The sequence below is a fragment of the Salvelinus sp. IW2-2015 genome, linkage group LG15, assembly GCF_002910315.2.
Source record: "Salvelinus sp. IW2-2015 linkage group LG15, ASM291031v2, whole genome shotgun sequence".
In the NCBI taxonomy this organism is placed as follows: Eukaryota; Metazoa; Chordata; class Actinopteri; order Salmoniformes; family Salmonidae; genus Salvelinus; species Salvelinus sp. IW2-2015.
The window spans coordinates 36218558-36242862 of record NC_036855.1 but is presented as its reverse complement, the minus strand read 5'-3'; the positions used below and the strand labels follow the sequence as shown (position 1 = coordinate 36242862).

Genomic DNA, 24305 nt, shown 5'->3' with positions numbered 1-24305 from the left:
AGAGAGAGAGAGAGAGAGAGAGAGAGAGAGAGAGAGAGAATGTGTGTGAGCGAGTGTGTTGAGGCGTGTCGGCGAGGGTAGGGGTCAGTCTGGCTGCGGGCGATGGAGCATGAGGATGACAGCGACCCTTAGAATCCAACTTATTCATAGCCACTCCATCTCCCTCTGTGTCTGTGTGTATGCATGCGTGTGTGGACTCTTTGCCACAGTCAGGTCTCAGGCTTGATTCCACTGACCTGGGAAACAGCCGAATATTGACATCACAAGCAGTCTGTTTCCAACAAGCTCTCTTAGTTGAAGGCCTGTTACTTCAGAATGTGTGTGTGTGTACTTTGTTTGAGAGAAAAAAATGACACAGTTTCCTGGTGTGTTATGTTCTGTTGTCTTGGTTGGTGCACTGGGATGAAATAATGGAGTGGAATAAGGAAGTAGGCACAAATAGGGTCGGGCTGCAAAAACTAACACAACACCAGCCCAGAAGGCCTGGCTCTGCGAAAGTAATGAACTCAATTACCTCCAGCCAGTCAGACTAAATTGAACAAATCAGTTTGAATTCAAATCTGCTGTAGCCAATTTCTCAACTCAACCCAGAGTCTCCTGAAACTATTCCATATATTAGACAACTATTATTAGAATGTATTTCATAGTTAAACAGCTCTTTGTATGATAGCTCGTTGCACCAGACAATAAATAGAATAAATGCAAAACATCCTAGACGTTATGTTCAGTATGTACCAGTAGATCTGAACATGCAGGCAGGGAGTCCCACCTGCCTGTCTGAGATCACTAGCTCCATTAGGACGCTATGCTATAGCTATGCTATGCTATGCTACAGCCATTCATGTGTGTAGGCAAGCAGGTGAGCTGTGCCACGGATTCTGGTGAGTAGTAGTTCAGAGGTGAGCATACACACAAAAGGGCCAGTGCACGCACATTCACACAGAGACAGACAACAAAAAGTCAATAGTCTCTCGCAGTGAGTATCGGAAAGCTTTTATGCAAATGTGACCACTGTTATTACCTGCAATTTTCTGCGATTCCTGCAATTACCTCAGATTGCTCTGGAGAAAATGTACCACTGGAAAAAAAGAGGTGTGAGGTCACCACAAGGTGAGCCTTCTCTTCAGGTTTTGGCTAACTTTGCTACAAGGAGTAGGATTGAACGAGTAGTGTACTGGTTTTCAATATGTACGCTAGCTCAGCTACCAGTGGTCAACGGGAACATTGCATGGTCCAGACAATGTCAATGAGGCATGATTGGAAGCAGTGAACATTTTGTTAACCTTTATTTTAGCAGGGAAACCCCATTGAGACCAAGGCCTCTTTTCCAAGGGAGCCCTGCGTGAACACAAATCATACAAATGTACAACATTTTGTCACGATCGTCGTAGTGAGGAGACCAAGGCGCAGCGTGTGAGAAATACATCTTCCTTTTATTTTGATGAAGACGTAACACGAAACGAAACACTCTTACAACAAAACTAACAAAACAAAACAAACGACCGTGAAGCTATAAACGAAAGTGCACACACAAGCTACTAACGTTCAACATAGACAAATACCCACAATCACCTAAAGCCCATGGCTGCCTTAAATATGGCTCCCAATCAGAGACAACAATAAACAGCTGTCTCTGATTGAGAACCAAACCAGGCAACCATAGACTTTCCTAAACCTCTCTACTGAACCCAAACCCATACACTCAACAAAAAAAACCTATACAACACAACCACCCAAATACGAGACAAAACACAAAACATCTCCCCTGTCACACCCTGACCTAACTAAAAAATACAGAAAACAAAGAATACTAAGGCCAGGGCGTGACACATTTACAAATACAACACAATAAAAACAATATTTGCAGACAATTTAAAGGGATATTTTGGCCCTTCATATACTTCCTCAGAGTCAGATGAACTCGTGGAAACCCTATTTATACCTCTGTTATACCCTATACTGTATATAGTTCCTCCAATAGGGCATTATAGAGGACTGATGTTATAAAGTACTGAATATGTTCTTGAAGTGGAACAGCTTTACAAGTCTCTCCATCATACACACTACCCACAACATTCAACGAAGGCACTGAAGTCTTACAATCACAGACACACTATTCACCCATACACAGAATTTTACTTCTTTCTCTTGCTGTTTTAGAGGGGTCACCAACTATTTTCTCTGAAAGCATACATTTCCTGCACATACAGTGCCTTCAGAAAGTAGTCATGCCCCTTGACTTATTTCACATGTTGTTGTGTTACAGCCTGAATTCAAAAAGGATTTCAAAAAGAAATCTCAACCATCTACACACAATATCCCATAATGATAAAGTGAAATACATAAATATTGAATTTACATAATATTGACTCAGGGGTGTGAATACTTATGTAGAAACATCTTTGGCAACGATTACAGCTGTGAGTATTTATGGGTAAGTCTGTAAGAGCTTTGCACACCTGGATTGTACAATATTTGCACATTATTCCTTTTATAATTCTTCAAGCTCTGTCGAGTTGGTTGTTGATCATTGGTAGACAGCCATTTTCAAGTGTTGCCATAGATTTTCAAGCCGATTTAAGTCAAAACCGTAACTAGGCCACTAACTATGTCGTCTTGGTAAGCAACTCCAGTGTATATTTGGCCTTGTGTTTTGGGTTATTGTCCAGCTGAAAGGTGCATTTGTATACAAGTGTCTGTTGGAAAGGAGACTGAACCAGGTTTTCTAGGAATTTGCCTGTGCTTAGCTTTATTCCATTTCTTGTTATCCTAAAAAAAACTCCCTAGTCCTTGCCGATGACAAGCATACCCATAACATGATGCAGCCACCACCATGCTATAAAATATGAAGAGTGGCACTCAGTGATTTTTTTGTGTTGGATTTTCCCCAAGCATAAAACTTTATATTCAGGACATAATGTTAATTTCTTTAACACATTTTTTTCAGTTTTACTTTAGTGTCCTACTGCAAACAGGATGCATGAGGTCGAAAGAATTGCCCGTAGAGCACCGAGACCGGATTGTGTCCAGGCACAGATCTGGGGAAGGGTACAAAAACATTTCTGCAGCATTGAAGGTCCCCAAGAACACAGTGGCCTCCATCATTCTTAAATGAAAGAAGTTTGGAACCACCAAGACTCTTCCTAGAGCTGGCTGCATGACCAAACTGAGCAATCGGGGGAGAAGGGCCTAGGTTAGGGGGGTGACCAAGAACCCGATGGTCACTCTGACAGAGCTCCAGAGTTCCTCTGCGGAGATGGGAGAAACTTCCAGAAGGACAACCATCTCTGCAGCACTCCACCAATCAGGTCTTTATGGTAGAGTGGCCAGACAGAAGCCACTCCTCAGGAAAAGGCACATGACAGCCCGCTTGGAGTTTGCCAAAAGGCATCTAAAGGACTCTCAGACCATGAGGAACAAGAGTCTCAGGTCTGATGAAACCAAGATTGAAGTCTTTGGCCTGAATGCCAAGCGTCACATCTGGAGGAACCTGGCTCCATCCCTACGGTGAAGCAAGGTTGTGGCAGCATCATGCTGTGGGGATGTTTTTCAGCAGCAGGAACTTGGAGACGAGTCAGGATGGAGGGAAAGACGACTGGAGCAAAGTACAGAGAGATCCTTGATGAAAACCTGCTCCAGAGTGCTCAGGACCTCAGACTGGGGCGAAGGTTCACCTTTCAACAGGACAACAACCATAAGCACACAGCCAAGACAATGCTCTGAATGTCCTTGAGTGGCCCAGCCAGAGCCCAGACTTGAACCTGATCTAACATCTTTGAAGAGACCTAAAAATAGCTGTGCAGCGACGCTCCCCATCCAACCTGACAGAGCTTGAGAGGAACTGCAGAGAAGAATGGGAGAAACTCCCCAAATACAGCTGGGCCAAGCTTGTAGCATCATACCCGAGAAGACCCGAGGCTGTAATCGCTGCCTGAATACTAATGTAAAAGTGACATTTCARTTTTTATATTTTTTATAAATGTGCAAAAATGTCTAAAAACATTTTTTTCTTTGTCATTATGGGGTATTGTGTGTAGATTGATGAGGGGGAAAAAACGATTTAATCCATTTTAGAAGAAGGCTGTAACATAACAAAATGTGGGAAATGTCAAGGGGTCTGAATACTTTCCAAATCACTGTATATAAGAAAGCTCAGGAAATATTTGTATATACATGTATATTTTCTTTACACATATTTAAACCTATTTTTTGGTAGGCACAAAACTACCTCCATAAAAATGTTTATACCGTTTCCTTCAGACAAGTTCAGTGACACTTGTGGGGGTTGTAGAGCAAAACGGAGAATCTCCCCTTTCCACAGTGGAGTCACATTAGTTTGTAGCCCAAACGGTTCGGACGCTACAGACGTTTTCATGAGAAGACCGACTTTCGGGATGTCTCATCGTCTGACAAACACAGCTGCAACTCGGCCACCTTCCACCTTGGTTGGAGACGCAGCCCACGCAACAACAAAAAAACATATCTCTAGCTTAAACAGACAGATTTTGATGGGGATTTTTTCAATTATGTTACTTAAGATTGACGCAGCGGCGCGTCAATTGACTCTAGGTTAATTGAACAACCTTTGCATTACAGCCCACAATCCATTGGACATGATGATTGTACCTGTGATAAGGGGACAAGAGACAGAGATGTGTGCTACGGAACGTTCCACAATGGAGCCCAGCATAGACTCGTTGCCTAGCAACCAGGGTGGCCTGCAATTATTCCGTCATTTTCAAAGCATTCTATCCATCTCCTAAGAGAATGAGAAAGTTGCCTACTTTTTAAATTATTTTACCAGTAAAACCTTTAGCTAGTTCCACCACCTTTAGAAGACTGGGGGATAAGTCAAGCTAGTGTATTAGCCTATATCTGAGGTTGAGTTGAGGATGAGTGTCATTCAATACTGTTTTCATTGAAGTGTGACATAAGTCGGGAGCACAGTGGTAAGATCCATCTTCAACAACACGGTCACAAATAGCTTAGCCATGTAGGAAAATGTAGGAAAATGACTTTATGCCAGTATGCCACCTTTCCAACAAGTCAGTTCGTCAAATTTCTGCCCTGCTAGAGATGCCCCGGTCAACTGCAAGATCTGTTATTGTGAAGTGGAAACGTCTTTTTGAGCAGCAACGGCTCAGCCGCGAAGTGGTAGGCCACACAAGCTCACAGAAAGGGACCGCCAAGTGCTGAAGCACATAGCGCGTAAAAGTAGTCTGCCCTCTGTTGCCACACTCCCTACCGAATTCCAAACTGCCTCTGGAAGCAACGTCAGCACAATAACTGTTCGTCGGGAGCTTAATGAAACTGATTTCCATGGCCGAGCAGCTGCACACAAGCCTAAGATCACCATAAGTAATACCAAGTGTCCGCTGGAATGGTGTAAAGCTCTTCGCCATTGGACTCTGGATCAGTGGAAACGTGTTCTCTGAAGTGATGAATCATGCTCAGTCCAACAGACGAATCTGGGCTTGGCAGATGCCAGGCGAACGCTACCTGCCCCAATGCATAGTKCCAACTGTAAAATCTGATGGAGGAAAAATGGTCTGGCGCTGTTTTTCATGGTTCAGTCCTCTTCGTTCCAGTGAAGGGAAATCTTAACGCTACAGCATACAATGCAATTCTATATGATTCTGTKCTTCCAACTTTGTGGCAACAGTTTCGGGAAGGCCCTTTCCTGTTTCAGCRTGACAATGCCCCCGTGCACAAAGTGAGGTCCATACAGAAWTGGTTTGTCGAGATCGGTGTGGAAAAACTTGACTGGCCTGCACAGATCCCTGACCTCAACCCCATCAAACTCCTTTGGGATGAATTGGAAAGCCGACTGCGAGCCAGGCCTAATCGCCCAACATCAGTACCCAACCTCACTAATGCGCTTGTGGCTGAATTGAAGCAAGTCCCTGCAGCAATGTTCCAACATCTAGTRGAAAGCCTTCACAGAAGAGTGGAGGCTGTTATAGCAGCAAAGGGGRAACCAACTCCATATTAATGCCCATGATTTTGGAAGAGAGCAGACAGCCTACATAGTTTCATAGCCTGGTCCCGGATCTCTTATGTGTTTCAGCCAACTACAATCACTATCATTGTCATGTCATACATGGTAGTATCGTGCTCCTATAACGTAATTTTTTTTGTGTTTTATTATGAAACAAATCTAGTTTACTCATCAGCATCCCTGTCCAATATGAACACCATCCTGAGATACTCTGCCTCTGCAGATAACCTATGGCCCCTTGTGGGATAAATAAAGTCTTAATAATGCATTGAAAGAAACACTTTCGAATTCAGCCCCCTTTTCCCTTTGTATCTTTTTGCAATTAAAGCACACTTGCTGCAATCTTTCCCCTGTCGGTTTCAATACCCACATTTGTTCTCCATAGATACTTGAGTAAATAACCCTCAACATTCTCTCCACAGACACATCGATATCTTCAGAATGACCTTCTCACTATTTGTCTACGCAGAGACCCGTTATGTCTACGCAGTCAATGTATAGCCTAATTCATTTAAATTGCATATAAGAATGTAGAAGAGCACGCATGTGCCGATGCACACACACACACACACACACACACACACACACACACACACACTATGGACTAACAGGGGTGCATGCAGAGTGGGTCCTCCACTGAGGCACACTGGTCGGTCTGTCTGTCTGCTGTGCTGTGCTGTCTGTCGCTGGGGGTCAGAGTCATACATACATTATTACCGGGGCCACTCCAACACCTGACCTATTCCAACACACTGCTCAACCCAGGAAGCATTTAGTAGAATGCCACCAGATCAATACCCACAACACCCCAGATTGAAGGCAGAACATGTTCCGAATTCCAAAGATGAACTTATCTTCAGTGAGGCCATAATTGTTTCCCTATCAGAGATAAAAGGGTCTTAGTGGCTATGGCGATATAAGGCGCCTGCTATATTGCCTCAATTTCATAGATAATGTTCATGTGCATTGGCACCATGAAAAGGAGTCGCCATAAAAAGTGGTTCATGAGGATATGGTCATTTTCCGGTCACAAAGTTAACACAGGGGGAAAGCGTTAAGACTTGTGCCTCATATTGAATGTGTCGCTTTATGCAAACAAATTGACAGAGTATGGTGGTGTTACAGTCTAAATAGACAAGAGAGGCTAAATTCCAAACATATTTTCATTACAATTTCTATCCTAAATCATTATTGGGTGCACCCATGACAGCACTTGCTTTGAATGGGAATATCAGTTCTACTCATTCTCAGTTCTACTCATGAGAGTATTTTAGAGTGTTTAAGAACTCTGGTGGTACATTTACATGAGTCGTTTAGCAGACACTCTTATCCACAGCACTAACAGTAGTGAGTGCATAGATTTTTGTACTGGTCCCCCCGTGGGAATCGAACCCACAGCCCTGGCGTTGCAAGCTCCATGCTCTACCAACTGAGCCACACGGGACCGTGGTGACTCTCTATGATAGCTATTCCTTGTGTGTGAAGAAGACATTTTTTAGAAGCGCTACTCCCATTACACGTGAGAATACTGTTTGATATGTCTATGCTTGGCTTCAGTGCCACTTAGACAATCGAGTGGATAGAAGCATTTATTTGATATGCAGATGTCTGTTTGAAAGGCACTTCTGAATTAAAGTAAATTAAAAAGAGCTAACAAGTAAGAAATGTAAAGCTTACTGCTGAAATGTATTTTGTGCACCCTGGTTTGGGCGTCAGGGAAAATGTTATACCTGAYGTTTAATGGCGATTAATTAAGGAGTTGGATGCAAATTTCAAACTCTGTTTCTGTTCATAATCTGATTTCAAAGGATGTTTGGGAAGTGTGTTACGTTAGAAACTATTCATTAATTGAGACGTGACAACAATTTAAAATAGGCTACCTACAGTAACATTTCTTTAGTCTAACTAAGATATCATATCCCCTTTTCAAAATAATTGAACTCCTTTCTGACCTTGCTTTAAATGCAATTCCCTTCCCTCTTTTTCCTCTCTAGGGTGTTCCTCCCTGCCACAGTCGTTCTGCGTCAAATTAGTTCGTAAAAAGYATTGACATAAATACCATTTAGGTGTCATGAATTTAGAGCATTTGACCTGCACTCCATAAAATGTGGCATGTGCAATAACGTTTTACAACCAAGCTTGATGACCAAGTCCCCTGAACAACAGTTGCCATCAAGCTTGATTCATTAGACTGAGAAAAAATATTGCACAAGCCACACTTTACTATCGGTTTGCATTCCAGATCAACCATTCATCCATCAACCTGTAGGCCCAGTGTTTCAGTTGCCCGCCGCTGCTAAATTAATATAGGGGAAACACTGAGGCCTATTTGTTTGCACTTTCTGAGTGAGTGACTGAGTGAGTGAGTGAGTGAGTGAGTGAGTGAGTGAGTGAGAGAAAATCGGTAATATAAACATTGTCATCCTGCAAGAAACCTGGTATAGAGGAGACGGACCCACTGGTTGCCCTCTAGGTTACAGAGAGCTGGTAGTCCCATCCATCAAACTACCAGGTGTGAAACAGGGAAGGGACTCAGGGGGTATGCTAATTTGGTATAGAGCAGACCTAACTCACTCCATTAATCAAAACAAGAACATTTTACATTTGGCTAAAAATTCAAAAGGAAATTCTCTTAACAGAGAAAAATGTCCTCCTGTGTGCTACCTATATCCCCCCACTAGAATCCCCATACTTTAATGAAGACAGCTTCTCCATCCTGGAGGGGGAAATCAATCAGTTCCACGCCCAGGGACATTTACATTTAACATTTAAGTCATTTAGCAGACGCTCTTATCCAGAGCGACTTACAAATTGGAAAGTTCATACATATTCATCCTGGTCCCCCCGTGGGGAATGAACCCACAACCCTGGCGTTGCAAGCGCCATGCTCTACCAACTGAGCCACACGGGACCATGTACTAGTCTGTGGCGACCCACAGAACCGGACAAACACCTGCCTGCAGGTGACAGCATTCCCTCCCCCATATGCCCCCCTAGGCACAACTATGACAACATAACCAACAAAAACGGGGCACAACTCCTGCAGCTCTGTCGCACGCTGGGTATGTACATAGTCAATGGTAGGCTTCGAGGGGACTCCTATGGTAGGTAGACCTATAGCTCATCTCTTGGCAGTAGTACTATAGACTACTTTATCACTGACCTCAACCCAGAGTCTCTCAGAGCGTTCACAGTCACCCCACTGACACCCCTATCAGACCACAGCAAAATCACAGTCTACTTGAACAGAGCAATACTCAATCATGAGGCATCAAAGCCAAAGGAACTGAGTAACATTAAGAAATGCTATAAATGGAAGGAATGCAGTTTGGRAACCTACCAAAAAACAATTAGGCAACAACATATTCAATCCCTTTTAGACAACTTCCTGGGTAAAACGTTCCACTGTAATAGTGAAGGTGTAAACTTGGCAGTAGAAAATCTTAACAGTATATTTGACCTCTCAGCTTCCCTATCAAATCTAGAAAATCTCAAATAGAAAACCGAAGAAAATTAACAACAATGACAAAAGGTTTGATGAAGAATGCAAAGATCTAAGAAAGAAATTGAGAAACCTGTCCAACCAAAAACATAGAGACCCGGAAAACCTGAGTCTACGCCTTCACTATGGTGAATCACTAAAACAATACAGAAATACACTACGGAAAAAGAAGGAACAGCACGTCAAAAATCAGCTCAATGTAATTGAAGAATCCATAGACTCTAACCACTTCTGGGAAAATTGGAAAAAACACAAAACTAACAACACGAAGAATTATCTATCAAAAATGGAGATGTATGGGTAAACCACTTCTCCAATATTTTTTGGCTCTATAACAAAGAACAAACAGCAAAAACATATACATGATCAAATACAAATCTTAGAATCAACTATTAAAAACTACCAGAACCCACTGGATTCTCCAATTACCTTGAATGAGCTACAGGACAAAATAAAAACCCTCCAACCCAAAAAGGCATGTGGTGTTGATGGTATCCTCAATGAAATGATCCAAAAAACTAATTCCAATTGGCTATACTAAAACTCTTTAAAATCATCCTTAGCTCTGGCATCTTCCCCAATATTTGGAACCAAGGACTGATCAACCCAATCCCCAAAAGTGGAGACAAATTTGACCCCAATAACTACCGAGGGATATGTGTCAACAGCAACCTTGGGAAAATCCTCTGCATTATMATTAACAGCAGACTCGTACATTTCCTCAGTGAAAACAATGTACTGAGCAAATGTCAAACTGGCTTTTTACCAAATTACCGTACAACAGACAACGTATTCACCCTGCACACCCTAATTGACAAACAAACAAACCAAAACAAAGGCAAAGTCTTCTCATGCTTTGCTGGTTTCAAAAAAAGCCTTCGACTCAATTTGGCATGAGGGTCTGCTCTACAAATTGACGGAAAGTGGTGTTGGGGGAAAAACATACAACATTATAAAATCTATGTACACAAACAACAAGTGTACGGTTAAAATAGGCAAAAAACACACATATTTCTTCCCACAGGGCTGTGGGGTGAGACAGGGATGCAGCTTAAGCCCCAGCAGCACCTAGATATTCTGCACAGATACTGCCAGACCTGGGCACTGACAGTAAATCTCAGTAAGACCAAAATAATGGTGTTCCAAAAAAGGTCCAGTCGCCAGTACCACAAATACAAATTCCATCTAGACACCGTTGCCCTAGAGCACACAAAAAAACGATACATACCTTGGCCTAAACATCAGCGCCACAGGTAACTTCCACAAARCTGTGAACGATCTGAGAGATAAGGCAAGAAGGGCATTCTATGCCATCAAAAGGAACATAAATTTCAACATACCAATTAGGATCTGGCTAAAATTACTTGAATCAGTTATAGAACCCATTGCCCTTTATGGTTGTGAGGTCTGGGGTCCGCTCACCAACCAAGAATACACAAAATGGCACAAACACCAAATTGAGACTGCATGCAGAATTCTGCAAAAATACCCTCAGTGTACAACGTAGAACACCAAATAATGGATAGAGAGCAGAATTAGGCCGATACCAGCTAATTATCAAAATCCAGAAAAGAGCCGTTAAATTCAACAACCACCTAAAAGGAAGCGATTCCCAAACCTTCCATAACAAAGCCATCACCTACAGAGAGATGAACCTGGAGAAGAGTCCCCTAAGCAAGCTGGTCCTGGGGCTCTGTTCACAAACACAAAAACACACCCCACAGAGCCCCAGGACAGCAACACAATTAGACCCAACCAAATCATGAGAAAACTAAAAGATAATTACTTGACACATTGGAAAGAATTAACAAAAAAACAGCGCAAACTAGAATGCTATTTGGCACTAAACAGAGAATACACAGTGGCATAATACCTGACCACTGTGACTGACCCAAACTTAAGGAAAGCTTTGACTATGTACAGACTCAGTGAGCATAGCCTTGCTATTGCGAAAGGCCGCCGTAGGCAGACTTGGCTCTCAAGAGAAGACAGGCTATGTGCACACTGCCCATAAAATGAGRTGGAAACTGAGCTGCACTTCCTAACCTACTGCCCAATGTATGACCATATTAGAAACACATATTTCCCTCAGATTACACAGATCMACAAAGAATTCGAAAACAAACCCRATTATGATAAACACCCATATCTACTGGGTGAAATACCACAGTGTGCCATCACTGCAGCAAGATTTGTGACCTGTTGCCACAAGAAAAGGTCAACTAGTGAAGAACAAACACCATTGTAATACAACCCATATTTATGCTTATTTATTTTCCCTTTTGTACTTTAACCATTTCTACATCGTTACAACACTGTATATATACATAATATGACATTTGTAATGTTTTTATTCTTTTGAAACTTGTGTGAGTGTAATGTTTACTGTAAATTTGTATTGTTTATTTCACTTTTGTATATTATCTACCTCACTTGCTTTGGCAATGTTAACATATGTTTCCCCATGCCAAACCCCTGAGAATCTTAATAAACTTGAAGAAAATTTTGTGCGTGTGTGTGTCCACATAGGGACCTGTGGTGGACTGTATCGTTCTCTTCAGTGATAGAGAAATAATGTGTGAGAGAGACATTTCCTACTTCAATTCGATAAAAAGTCCATAATAATAAAGTCATAATAATCTGACTGAGTGTGCCACATCAGCCACAGCATGGGGTCAATAACACCAGTATAGTAGTAAAGTAGTTCTGATCAGATGTTGTCCAGGTCCGTCAGCTCAGACAGACACTCTGGACAGATGGTTGAGACGCCAAAGTTGAAGCTGACAGTCCATGATTAAACATGCAATTACGTCCCAGCAGCCTGAATCTCTCCTCTTCTCCCGCTCAACTCAACGGGTGTATTTATCAGGGACTCAAGAGAACACACATGCACATGCGTCGCCACACCATATAACAAACACACATTGACAAAGCATCAACATATACAGTTGGAGAACAAGTATTGATACACTGCCGATTTTGCAGGTTTTCCTACTTACAAAGCATGTAGAGGTCTGTCATTTTTATCATAGGTACACTTCAACTGTGAGAGACGGAATCTAAAACAAAAATCCAGAAAATCACATTGTATGATTTTTAAATAATTAATTTGAATTTATTGCATGACATAAGTATTTGATCACCTACCAACCAGTAAGAATTCCGGCTCTCACAGACCTGTTAGTTTTTCTTTAGAAGCCCTCCTGTTCTCCACTCATTACCTGTATTAACTGCACCTGTTTGAACTCGTTACCGTATAAAAGACACCTGTCCACAACACTCAATCAAACAGACTCCAACCTCTCCACAATGGCCAAGACCAGAGAGCTGTGTAAGGACATCAGGGATAAAATTGTAGACCTGCACAAGGCTGGGAGGGCTACAGGACAATAGCAAGCAGCTTGGTGAGAAGGAAACAACTGTTGGCGCAATATTAGAAAATGGAAGAAGTTCAAGATGACGGTCAATCACCCTCGGTCTGGGGCTCCATGCAAGATTTCACCTCGTGGGGCATCAATGATCATAGAGAGTGAGGGATCAGCCAGAACTACACGGCAAGACCTGGTCAATGACCTGAAGAGAGCTGGGACCACAGTCTCAAAGAAAACCATTAGAACACACTACGCCGTCATGGATTAAAATCCTGCAGCGCACGCAAGTCCCCCTGCTTAAGCCAGTGCATGTCCAGGCCCGTCTGAAGTTTGCCAATGACCATCTGGATGATCCAGAGGAGAATGGGAGAAGGTCATGTGGTCTGATGAGACAAAAATAGAGCTTTTTGTCTAACTCCACTCGCCGTGTTTGGAGGAAGAAGAAGTATGAGTACAACCCCAAGAACACCATCCCAACCGTGAAGCATGGAGGTGAAACATCATTCTTTGGGGATGCTTTCTGCAAAGGACAGGACGACTGCACCGTATGAGGGGAATGGATGGGGCCATGTATCGCGAGATCTTGGCCAACAACCTCCTTCCCTCAGTAAGAGCATTGAAGAGTCGTGGCTGGGTCTTCCAGCATGACAACGACACGCAAGCACACACCATTGCAACTAAGGATGGCTCCGTAAGAAGCATTCAAGGTCCTGGAGTGGCCTAGCCAGTCTCCAGACCTGAACCCAATAGAAAATCTTTGGAGGGAGCTGAAGTCCAATTGCCAGCGACAGCCCGAAACCTGAAGATCTGAGAAGATCTGTAGGAGGATGGGGCCAAAATCCCTGCGCAGTGTGTGCAAACCTGGTCAAGAAACTACAGGAAACGTATGATCTCTGTAATTGCAAACAAAGGTTCTGTACCAAATATAAGTTCTGCTTTTCTGATGTATCAAATACTTATGTCATGCAATAAAAATGCAAATTAATTACTTAAAAATCATACAATGTAATTTCTGGATTTTGTATTCCGTCTCTCACATTAGAATGTTACCTATAATAAAAATTACAGACCTCTACATGCTTTGTAAGTAGGAAAACCTGCAAAATCGGCAGTGTTTCAAATACTTGTTCTCCCCACTGTATATATAAGCCAGGTGAGTGCTATACTTGTGTAGTGAATGAAGGGAGTTTCCCTCCATACAATGTAGCCTAATGCACTTTGAGTACCTGGTGGAATAAACCATTGTAAAATGTACTTGTATACAGACAGTAGTTTCAGCATTTCACTGGACTGGCCTCATTGACCTTGCAAATACCTCTTTTACCTCCTTAACTTAGAAAATATGCTTCTTGCATTGAATAGAGACAGCTCTCCAGCTCACTGCACTCTATAGCATGATAAATCTCCTTAATGTCTGCCTTGGCTTAATTGAAAAAGAGAAGTACATTAAAAGTGTCTAATGGAATATAGGAAAACGCTTCTCTCTCCCAGCTCATAAATCCAGCCCAGAGCACCCAGCTATTCCGACATACTTTCTTCTCAATTTTATGACTAAGACGGTTTATATCACCAGAGAGCCCAAGGTGGGGGGCAGGGGATTCATGTCAGCCATCGTAAGTTTGGAGACGGGGGTGACAGCGAGTTTATAGCCAGTCTGGGGATGGGGGTTGATCAATGTTGTCAGAGCTTACTGCTATACATGACCCAGAGACAGGACCGGCGTTATGGGCGGGCATTATGGGGCCTGGCCTGCCCTACCGTACTTCCTTGCACATCCAAATAAAATATTGACAATTTATTTCACCGGGACACACGCCAACAGAAAGACCCATCAATCTCAGATAAAGCATCCGAGTGAGCGAAACAGCGCCCCTCTGTCTCACTATATGTAGCCCATGAATCGGATGCTGTCTGGACAAAAAGAGTATAGCATGTCATACTCTTTTTAGCCAGACAGCATTCGATACATGGGCTACATATAGTGAGACAGAGGGGCGCTGTTTCGCTCACTCGGATGCTTTCTACGGTGAGATTGTTTCAGCAGAGAGGAAGAGGCGACACGAGAGGGCTCACTCTCACATAAATCTGTCCAGAATTAGCCCAACGGTTTTCTATGGGCTTAATATGCAGACCTAAGCTTTTGCCTGCCTTCCCACCTTTGGGACAATGACTCCCATTAGGGCGGAGACATGAGCATCTCGTCATTACCAGTCAAAGGTTTGGACACACCTACTCATTTAAGGGTTTTTCTRTTTTCTATGTTGAGAATAATAGTAAAGACATCAAAACTATGAAATAACACATATGGAATCATGTAGTAACCAAAAAAAGTGTTGAACAAATCAAAATATATTTTATATTTGAGATTCTTCAAAGTAGCCACCCTTTGCCTTGATGACAGCTTTTCATTCTTGGCATTCTCTCAACCAGCTTCACCTGGAATGCTTTTCCAACAGTCTTGAAGGAGTTCCCACATATGCTGAGCACTTACACAGCCTGGATATGTATCGGGTCATTGTCCTGTTGAAAAACAAATGATAGTCCCACTAAGCACAAACCAGATGAGATGGCGTATCGCTGCAGAATGCTGTGGTATCCATGCTGGTTAAGTGTGCCTTGAATTCTAAATAAATCACTGACAGTGTCACCAGCAAATAACCCCCACACCATCACACCTCCCTGCTTCACGGTGGAAACAACACATGTGGAGATCATCCATTCACCTACTCTGCGTCTCACAAAGACACGGCAGTTGGAAACCAAAACTCTCCAATTTGGACTCATCAGACCAAAGGACAAATTTCCACCGGTCTAATGTCATTGCTTGTGTTTCTTGGCCCAAGCAAGTCTCTTATCATTATTGGGGTCCTTTAGTAGTGGTTTCTTTGCAGCAATTCGACTATGAAGGCCTGATTCACACAGTCTGAACAGTTGATGTTGAGATGTGTCCGTTACTTGAACACTATGAAGCATTTCTTTGGGTTGCAATTTCTGAGGCTGGTAACTCTAATGAACTTGTGCTCTGCAGCAGAGGTAACTCTGGGTCTTCCTGTGGCGGTCCTCATGAGAGCCAGTTTCATCATAGCGCTTGATGGTTTTTGTGACTGCACTTGAAACTTTCAAAGTTCTTGACATTTTCCGCATTGACTGACCTTCGTGTCTTAAAGAAATGACGGACTGTCGTTTCTCTTTGCTTATTTCAGCTGTTCTTGCCATAATATGGACTTGGTATTTTACCAAATAGGGCTATCTTCTGTATACCACCCCTACCTTGTCACAACACAACTGATTAGCTGAAACGCATTAATAAGGAAATAAATTCCACAAATTAACTTTTAACAAGGCCCACCTGTTAATCGAAACGCATTCCAGGTGACTACCTCATGAAGCTGGTTGAGAGAATGCCAAGAGTGTGCAAAGCTGTCATCAAGGCAAATGGAGGCTACTTTGAAGAATCTGAAATATAAAATATATTTTGATTTGTTTAACACTTTTTTGGTTACTACATGATTCCATTTGTGTTATTTCATAGTGTTGATGTCTTCTCTATTACTCTACAATGTAGAAAATAGTAAAAATAAAGAAAAACCCTGGAATGAGTAGGTGTGTCCAAACTTTTGACTGGTAATGTATATTGATCTCTGGTTTTAGGCAGCCATTTGTGAATTGGAAAGTAAAGTTGGCGTGTGCACAGTGCACTATTCAGCTGCTGGCTTCCACACAAGTAAGTTGAGGTTTTCCTAAAATTATATAATTATACCTGTCTAAATAAAATTATTCTAAATACTTCACTAGAGAGCATGACTTATGCCTAACAAACACGTAGGCCTATGCCTATTTGGGAAGCCCATTTGGCAATTGGCCAAGCTCATAAATGAGTTGCGGCTGTCAGTGAAAAGCATCTAAAAAATGTGTAAAGATAATGTGTCTTGAGTATATTTTAAAATGTTGAGACAAGAAGAAGGGGAGGGGGGTGTAGCCAAGATATGGCTCATCTCTCTACAGAATGCATGCACTCAACTCTCCAGAATGCACTCAGCTGTCTCCCGCCAATTCTTGCAAATTCATTGTTTCACTATGAGAGTTCACAACCTGCTACACTTGTGAGAAACAAGATTTGGTTTATTTCATAACCATCATTTACGAGTGGTCAATTATTTTATTGTCTTTTGTTTGGAGGGTTCCATGTGAGCAATAAGCATGTCTGGTTTCTCTGTGCTAATAATGTTGAGAGAGCATGCATAGAAGTACCTGACCTGTTGGATTGTCTTAACTCACCACCTCCAACACAACATTTTTCTTCACCTCACACAGTAAGTCAACAAAGTCTGTTTTTAACATCCATTTCAATGATAATAGTTCCTCACATTAAAAAAATCTTTCCAACACTATCCAGGCCTCAATAACCACCAAGCCTCAGTGTGAAAGAGCAAAATATCATGATCTGATGATCCCATATATCCAGTGGAAATGTCATAAAATACCTTAACATCTTTCCCTTAGGCATAAACAGCTGTCTGTCCCTGAGCTCACTGTTGCTGGAAACTCTGAGGGTCCAGAAAATACTATTGATACAATGTTGCAAGTTAACTAGGAACAGCTTCAGGCCAGATCCAGTTGATGGATTTAATACAATGTTGCACTTCAGTAGTGATGGCTCAAGTCAAGGCAGATAGAAAGGGAGGCAGACAGGTGGAGTAGAGAGGTGAATGATATTGAAAGAACCTGAATTTTCATCAGGATATTTTCTACTGTTTTTAATTTGTTGGCTTTTGGCCTATTCATTTTACTTAGTTGATGATGGACGTTATAGGCCTACTGCTGCATTGGCCTATGCTATCCCTGAGTTCCATGCGCTCATTTCTTTAGCCTCCAATGGATCACAGTGTATCAATGTGTCCATACGGCAGAGGCTGGTGCTTTGGCATTAGTGGAATTTGAACTTTCAGATTTGTATCATTTTAATACCAATTTTTAGGATTAACCATGTGACATTGATTATGAGAAACGAAAGAGCAGTAACGTCACCACACAAAGCCCCAGCCCAGTCTGTATCACACTAATGGAGAGAGAGGCCAGACTACTAGAGGAGTATTACTAAACGTTTTCGCACTGTGCCCTACCTAAAGGTTTTTGACCAACAAAATGTTTCTCAGGACAACCCCGTTTTTAGCCGTGACTGCAGGACTGGCTGAAAGCCACCACGTGGGAATCACTGGACCACACAACATTCTGTGACCCCCAACTCATGTACTCAGACTCTTTATGTCGAGTACCTTGCGGTTGACATAATACCAGAAGACTGAGCCAACTAGTAGAATCTAGACTTTCAATCAGGCCATCCTACTGAAAGGGCCAGATATTTATTTATTTATTTATTTAACCTTTATATAACTAGGCAAGTCAGTTAAGAACAAATTCTTATTTGATATGAAACAGCTATTACATTATAACGCAGCTATTAAACAACCAGTACTCATGCTCTCGTCAGACACAGCTGAAATCACATGACTGATTTCTTAATGTCTGTGTCACAAATCAGAAAATGTTGAACAACAGGTGAAGACAGCNCTCATGCTCTCGTCAGACACAGCTGAAATCACATGACTGATTTCTTAATGTCTGTGTCACAAATCAGAAAATGTTGAACAACAGGTGAAGACAGCAGAACAGTGCCATAGACATGTAAGGGGGTAGGGGGCTGGCGTGCAGGGACATGGCTCATACCTCTACAATGGTGACTTTGGCTGCCTTGCACATGGGCTGGTTGAAGTTCCTGGCTGTTTTCCTACATGGAGAGAGAAAGAGAGAGAGAGAGAAAGAGATGACATTAGCTAACAAGCATTCATGAGGGAGGCAACAAGGGAGCAATACAAGAAAGCAGGCACAGAGAAGTAATGGAATTGAAGTACAAGAGGTCAATTAAGCATTAAGGCATAACAGGCAGTGCAGTATCATGAACACAGTCACGGGTAAATGGCGTTGTTCGGCCCGGCGCGATAGGGAAGGTTTTATAAMATGAGTTACAGCATCAACATAGAGCAATCATGAACCGTGCAACAATCCTTTCAACATTGCCTGTTTTTGCCTGTGAAATCMAAAGGGGATTGTTTATTGCAAAGTAGATACTGCGCTCTTGTGGTGACCAATTGAATTGCATTYACTATCACTTATTTTCAGTGTACAGGAGAGTAAATATTCAGGGGCAAAAAAACAATACGGGTCCGTTTTTATGCGATCCGAGAGAATGTTCTTCTCACATACTGACAGAGAAGGGAACTAAGAAGAAAAGTCCATTCGGTCAGACGTAATTTCAATTTTCTACAGCTTTTCTGGAGAACGTTCAGTCTCTTTAAGCTGTCTAGTGTCAACATCTTAATTCAGTCACTGAGCCTAAAAGTTAATATCCTACCAGCAATCCATATGGCACAGAGCGACCTGCAGGCCCGGAGTTTTGCTTATTGTGGAAACATCACTAGGTGATTAGAAAGGGTTAAACCTGTCCTGGGACAAGCAGTGGCCTAAATCACAGTGGCTTGGGTAAATATTTAGTGTCAAATGGATATGTATTACATAATGTACATTTATTCAATACTACGCTGATGGCTTTTTTGAAATAATGAAGCACCTCGTCTCTTCAACAGCATTACAGTCTTAGTGACAGCAGACTTAACTTCTTATGGCTGGRAGGCAGTATTGAGTAGCTTGGATGAATAAGGTGCCCRGAGTAAACTGCCTGCTACTCAGGCYCAGAAGCTAAGATAGGCATATTATTAGTAGATTTRGATAGAAAACATTCKGAAGTTTCTAAAACTGTTTRAATGATGTCTGTGAGTATAACAGAACTCATTTGGCAGGCAAAAACCTGAGAGAAAATCCAACCAGGAAGTGGGAAATCTGAGGTTTGTAGTTTTTCAACTCTTCGCCTATCCAAGATAGTGTAAATTTGGTCCGATTGCACTTCCTAAGGCATCCACTAGATGTCAACAGTMTTTAGAACCTTGTTTGAGGCTTCTACTGTGAAGGGGGACAGAATGAGARCTGTTTCAACCAGAGGTCTGGCAGAGTGCTATGAGCTCAGTCTYGCGCACGCCCGTGAGAGTTAGCTGCGTTCCATTGCATTTCTAAAGACAAAGGAATTCTCCGGTTGAAACATTATTGAAGATTTATGTTAAAAACATCCTAAAGATTGATTCTATACATCGTTTGACATGTTTCTACGAACTGTAACGGAACTTTTTGACTTTTCGTCTGGACTTAGTGCTCGCGCCTCATGAATTTGGATTTGTGAACTAAACGCGCGAACAAAAAGGAGGTATTTGGACATAAATTATGGACTTTATCGAACAAAACAAACATTTATTGTGGAACTGGGATTCCTGGGAGTGCATTCTGATGAAGATCATCAAAGGTAAGTGAATATTTATAATGCTATTTCTGACTTCTGTTGGCTCCACAACATGGCAGGTATCTGTATGGCTTGTTTTTGTGTCTGAGCGCCGTACTCAGATTATTGCATGGTGTACTTTTTCCGTAAAGTTTTTTTTGAAATCTGACACAGCGGTTGCAATAAGGAGAAGTGGATCTATAATTCCATGCATAACATTTGTATCTTTTATCAATGTTTATTATGAGTATTTCTGTAAATTGATGTAGCTCTCTGCAAAATCACCGAATGTTTTGGAAGCAAAACATGACTGAACATAACGCGCCAATGTAAACTGAGATTTTTGGATATAAATATGAACCTTATCGAATAAAACATACATGTATTGTGTAACATGAAGTCCTATGAGTGTCATCTGAAGAAAATCATCAAAGGTTAGTGATTCATTTTATCTCTATTTCTGCTTTTTGTGACTCCTCTCTTTGGCTGGAAAAATGGCTGTGTTTTTCTGTGACTAGGTGCTGACCTAACATAATCGTTTGGTGTGCTTTCGTCATATAGCCTTTTTGAAATCGGACACTGTGGTGGGATTAACAACAGTTATCTTTAAAATGGTGTAAAATACTTGTATGTTTGAGGAATTTTAATTTATGAGATTTCTGTTGTTTGAATTGGCGCCCTGCACTTTCACTGGCTGTTGTCATATCGATCCAGTTAGCGGGATTTCAGCCATAAGAAGTTTTTTAAGGGGTAAATAAGTGCCTATGCTTTGGTGTAATGATTAAGGGTAGGAGGAAGTAGCTTGCCCTGATATCAGGTAACCTTATCCACAAATAAGTGATTGACAGACAGGTTAGAGTGAGTGAATGTATTGGTAGCTACCTGAAGATTACGTTCCCGGCTTGTCGGCCTTCCAGGCCTTGACCAGAGCAAAGTCTCCAGTGATGGCTTCTCCATGATGTAGTGCCTTCATTAAACTCCCGCACCTGCAAACAACAACACAGCAAGCAGCTCAAGAGACGGACTTAGAAGACTGCTGGATATGACAGCATTTTGAGTGTGGTTACAGAGGCTAGTGGCCTTTCAGTATAGGGCAGATTGTGTGGATGAAAACAGACAGTGGTTGAGAAAACAATTTGATGCAATAACATTAGGAGATTGCGTCTTTGTGTCACGATGTGGTGAATGTGGTGCTAGAAACCACATGGTGGTAGAGGCTGGGGGTCTGACTCTCTCTCTGTTCACTGGCGATGGCGATCAGTTCCGTCCTTGTTGTATTTGATGGGGGAGCCGCCCTCCTGGATGAGGGTACCGTAGCCTGTAGCCGTGAAGAAGGCAGGAACACCCGCACCCCCAGCTCTGATCCTCTCTGCTAGGGTACCCTGGGGGAGAGAGGTCATGGTCATCAATTGGATCATTACTCAAAATCACTGAACCTGGACATTCCCAAACCTCCACAACAAATGTATATGACCTCAAATAACTCAAATGTATAACCTAGTGAAGCAAGGAGGTATGTGTGTGCGTGCGTGCGTGTCACCTGTGGCGTTAGCTCCACCTCCAGCTCCCCAGACAGGTACTGCCTCTCAAACTCCACGTTCTCTCCCACATAGGAGGAGATCATCCTCTTGATCTGTTTGGTCTGTAGGAGCAGACCCAACCCAAAGTTATCCACCCTGCAGGGAGACAAGACAAGTTACAACACACAGGTTACTAAGCACTCACACACACACAGTATTGCAACACATTTAAAAAATAAAATAAAGGTTTGTTGTGTTATTCATGGTCTAGCTACTGTGGCGGTGTTGTTTCCGGCTCAGTGAATAAGCTACTGTGGCGGTGTTGTTTCCGGCTCAGTGAATAAGCTACTGTGGCGGTGTTGTTACAGAATGAGACTGTTTCAACCAGAGGTCTGGCAGAGTGCTATGAGCTCAGTCTCGCGCACGCCCGTGAGAGTTAGCTGCGTTCATTGCATTTCTAAAGACAAAGGAATTCTCCGGTTGAAACATTATTGAAGATTTATGTTAAAAAACACCTAAAGATTGATTCTATACATCGTTGCATGTTTCTACGAAACTGTAACGGAATTTTTGACTTTTCGTCTGGACTTAGTGCCGCGCCTCATGAATTTGGATTTGTGAACTAAACGCGGCGAACAAAAAGGAGGTATTTGGACATAAATTATGGACTTTATCGAACAAAACAAACATTTATTGTGGAACTGGGATTCCTGGGAGTGCATTCTGATGAAGATCATCAAAAGGTAAGTGAATATTATAATGCTATTTCTGACTTTGTTGGCTCACAACATGGCAGGTATCTGTATGGCTTGTTTTTGTGTCTGAGCCCGTACTCAGATTATTGCATGGTGTACTTTTTCCGTAAAGTTTTTTTTGAAATCTGACACAGCGGTTGCAATAAGGAGAAGTGGATCTATAATTCCATGCATAACATTTGTATCTTTTATAATGTTTATTATGAGTATTTCTGTAAATTGATGTGCTCTCTGCAAAATCACCGAATGTTTTTGAAGCAAAACATGTACTGAACATAATGCGCCAATGTAAACTGAGATTTTTGGATATAAATATGAACCTTATCGATAAAAACATACATGTATTGTGTAACATGAAGTCCTATGAGTGTCATCTGAAGAAAATCATCAAGGTTAGTGATTATTTTATCTGTATTTCTGCTTTTGTGATTTCTGGCTGAAGGTGTGCTGACTAGCTGACTATAATCGTTGGTGTGCTTTCGTCATATAGCCTTTTTGAAATCGGACACTGTGGTGGGATAACAACAAGTTTATCTTTAAAATGGTGTAAAATACTTGTATGTTTGAGGAATTTAATTATGAGATTTTCTGTTGTTTGAATTGCGCCCTGCACTTTCACTGGCTGTTGTCATATCGATCCAGTTAGCGGGATTTCAGCCATAAATTTTTTAAGGGGTAAATAATGCGTATGCTTTGTGTAATGATTCAGGGTAGAGGAAGTAGCTTGCCCTGATATCAGGTAACCTTATCCCAAAATAAGTGATTGACAGACAGGTTAGAGTGAGTGAATGTATTGTAGCTACCTGAAGATTACGTTCCGCCTTGTCGGCCTTCCAGCCTTGACCAGAGCAAAGTCTCCAGTGATGGCCTTCTCCATGATGTAGTGCCTTCCATTAAACTCCCGCACCTGCAAACAACAACACAGCAAGCAGCTCAAGAGACGGACTTAGAAGACTGCTGGATGACAGCATTTTGAGTGTGGTTACAGAGGCTAGTGCGCCATTTCAGTATAGGCAGATTGTGTGATGAAAAACAGACAGTGTGTGAGAAAAACAATTTGATGCAATAACATTAGGAGATGCGTCTTGTGTGTCACGATGTGGTGAATGTGGTGCTAGAAACCACATGGTGGTAGAGGCTGGGGTCTGACCTCTCTCTGTTCACTGGCGATGGCGATAGTTCCGTCTTGTTATTTGATGGGGGAGCCGCCCTCCTGGATGAGGGTACGTAGCCTGTAGCCGTGAAGAAGGCAGGAAACCCGCACCCCAGCTCTGATCCTCTCTGCTAGGGTACGTGGGGGAGAGAGGTCATGGTATCAATTGGATCATTCAAATCACTGAACCTGGACATTCCAAACCTCCACAACAAATGTATATGACCTCAAATAACTCAAATGTATAACTAGTGAAGCAAGGAGGTATGTGTGTGCGTGCGTGCGGTGTCACCTGTGCGTTAGCTCCACCTCAGCTCCCAGACAGTATTGTCTCTCAAACTCGATGTTCTCTCCCACATAGGAGGAGATCATCCTCTTGATCTGTTTGGTCTGTAGGAGCAGACCACCCAAAGTTATCCACCTGCAGGGAGAGAAACACAGGTTACCACAACACACACACACACACACACACACACACACACACACACAACACAACACAACACACACACACACACACACCACCACACACACACACACACACACACACACCACACACACACACACACACACACACACACACCACACACACACACACAGCCTACAGAGAGAGCAAACCGAT

At 42.3% G+C, this 24305-nt stretch overlaps 1 protein-coding gene across 1 annotated transcript in view; it reads right to left on the bottom strand.

Moving 5' to 3' along the window:
* The window catches only part of oxct1a (3-oxoacid CoA transferase 1a), a 176996-nt gene that overhangs the window by 71690 nt on the left and 81001 nt on the right, over positions 1 to 24305 (bottom strand). Inside the window, 5 exon segments of the mRNA XM_024001609.2 lie at positions 18599 to 18659; positions 21141 to 21162; positions 21165 to 21206; positions 21463 to 21640; positions 21799 to 21934. Of these exon segments, the coding sequence (XP_023857377.1) occupies positions 18599 to 18659; positions 21141 to 21162; positions 21165 to 21206; positions 21463 to 21640; positions 21799 to 21934 (439 nt within the window).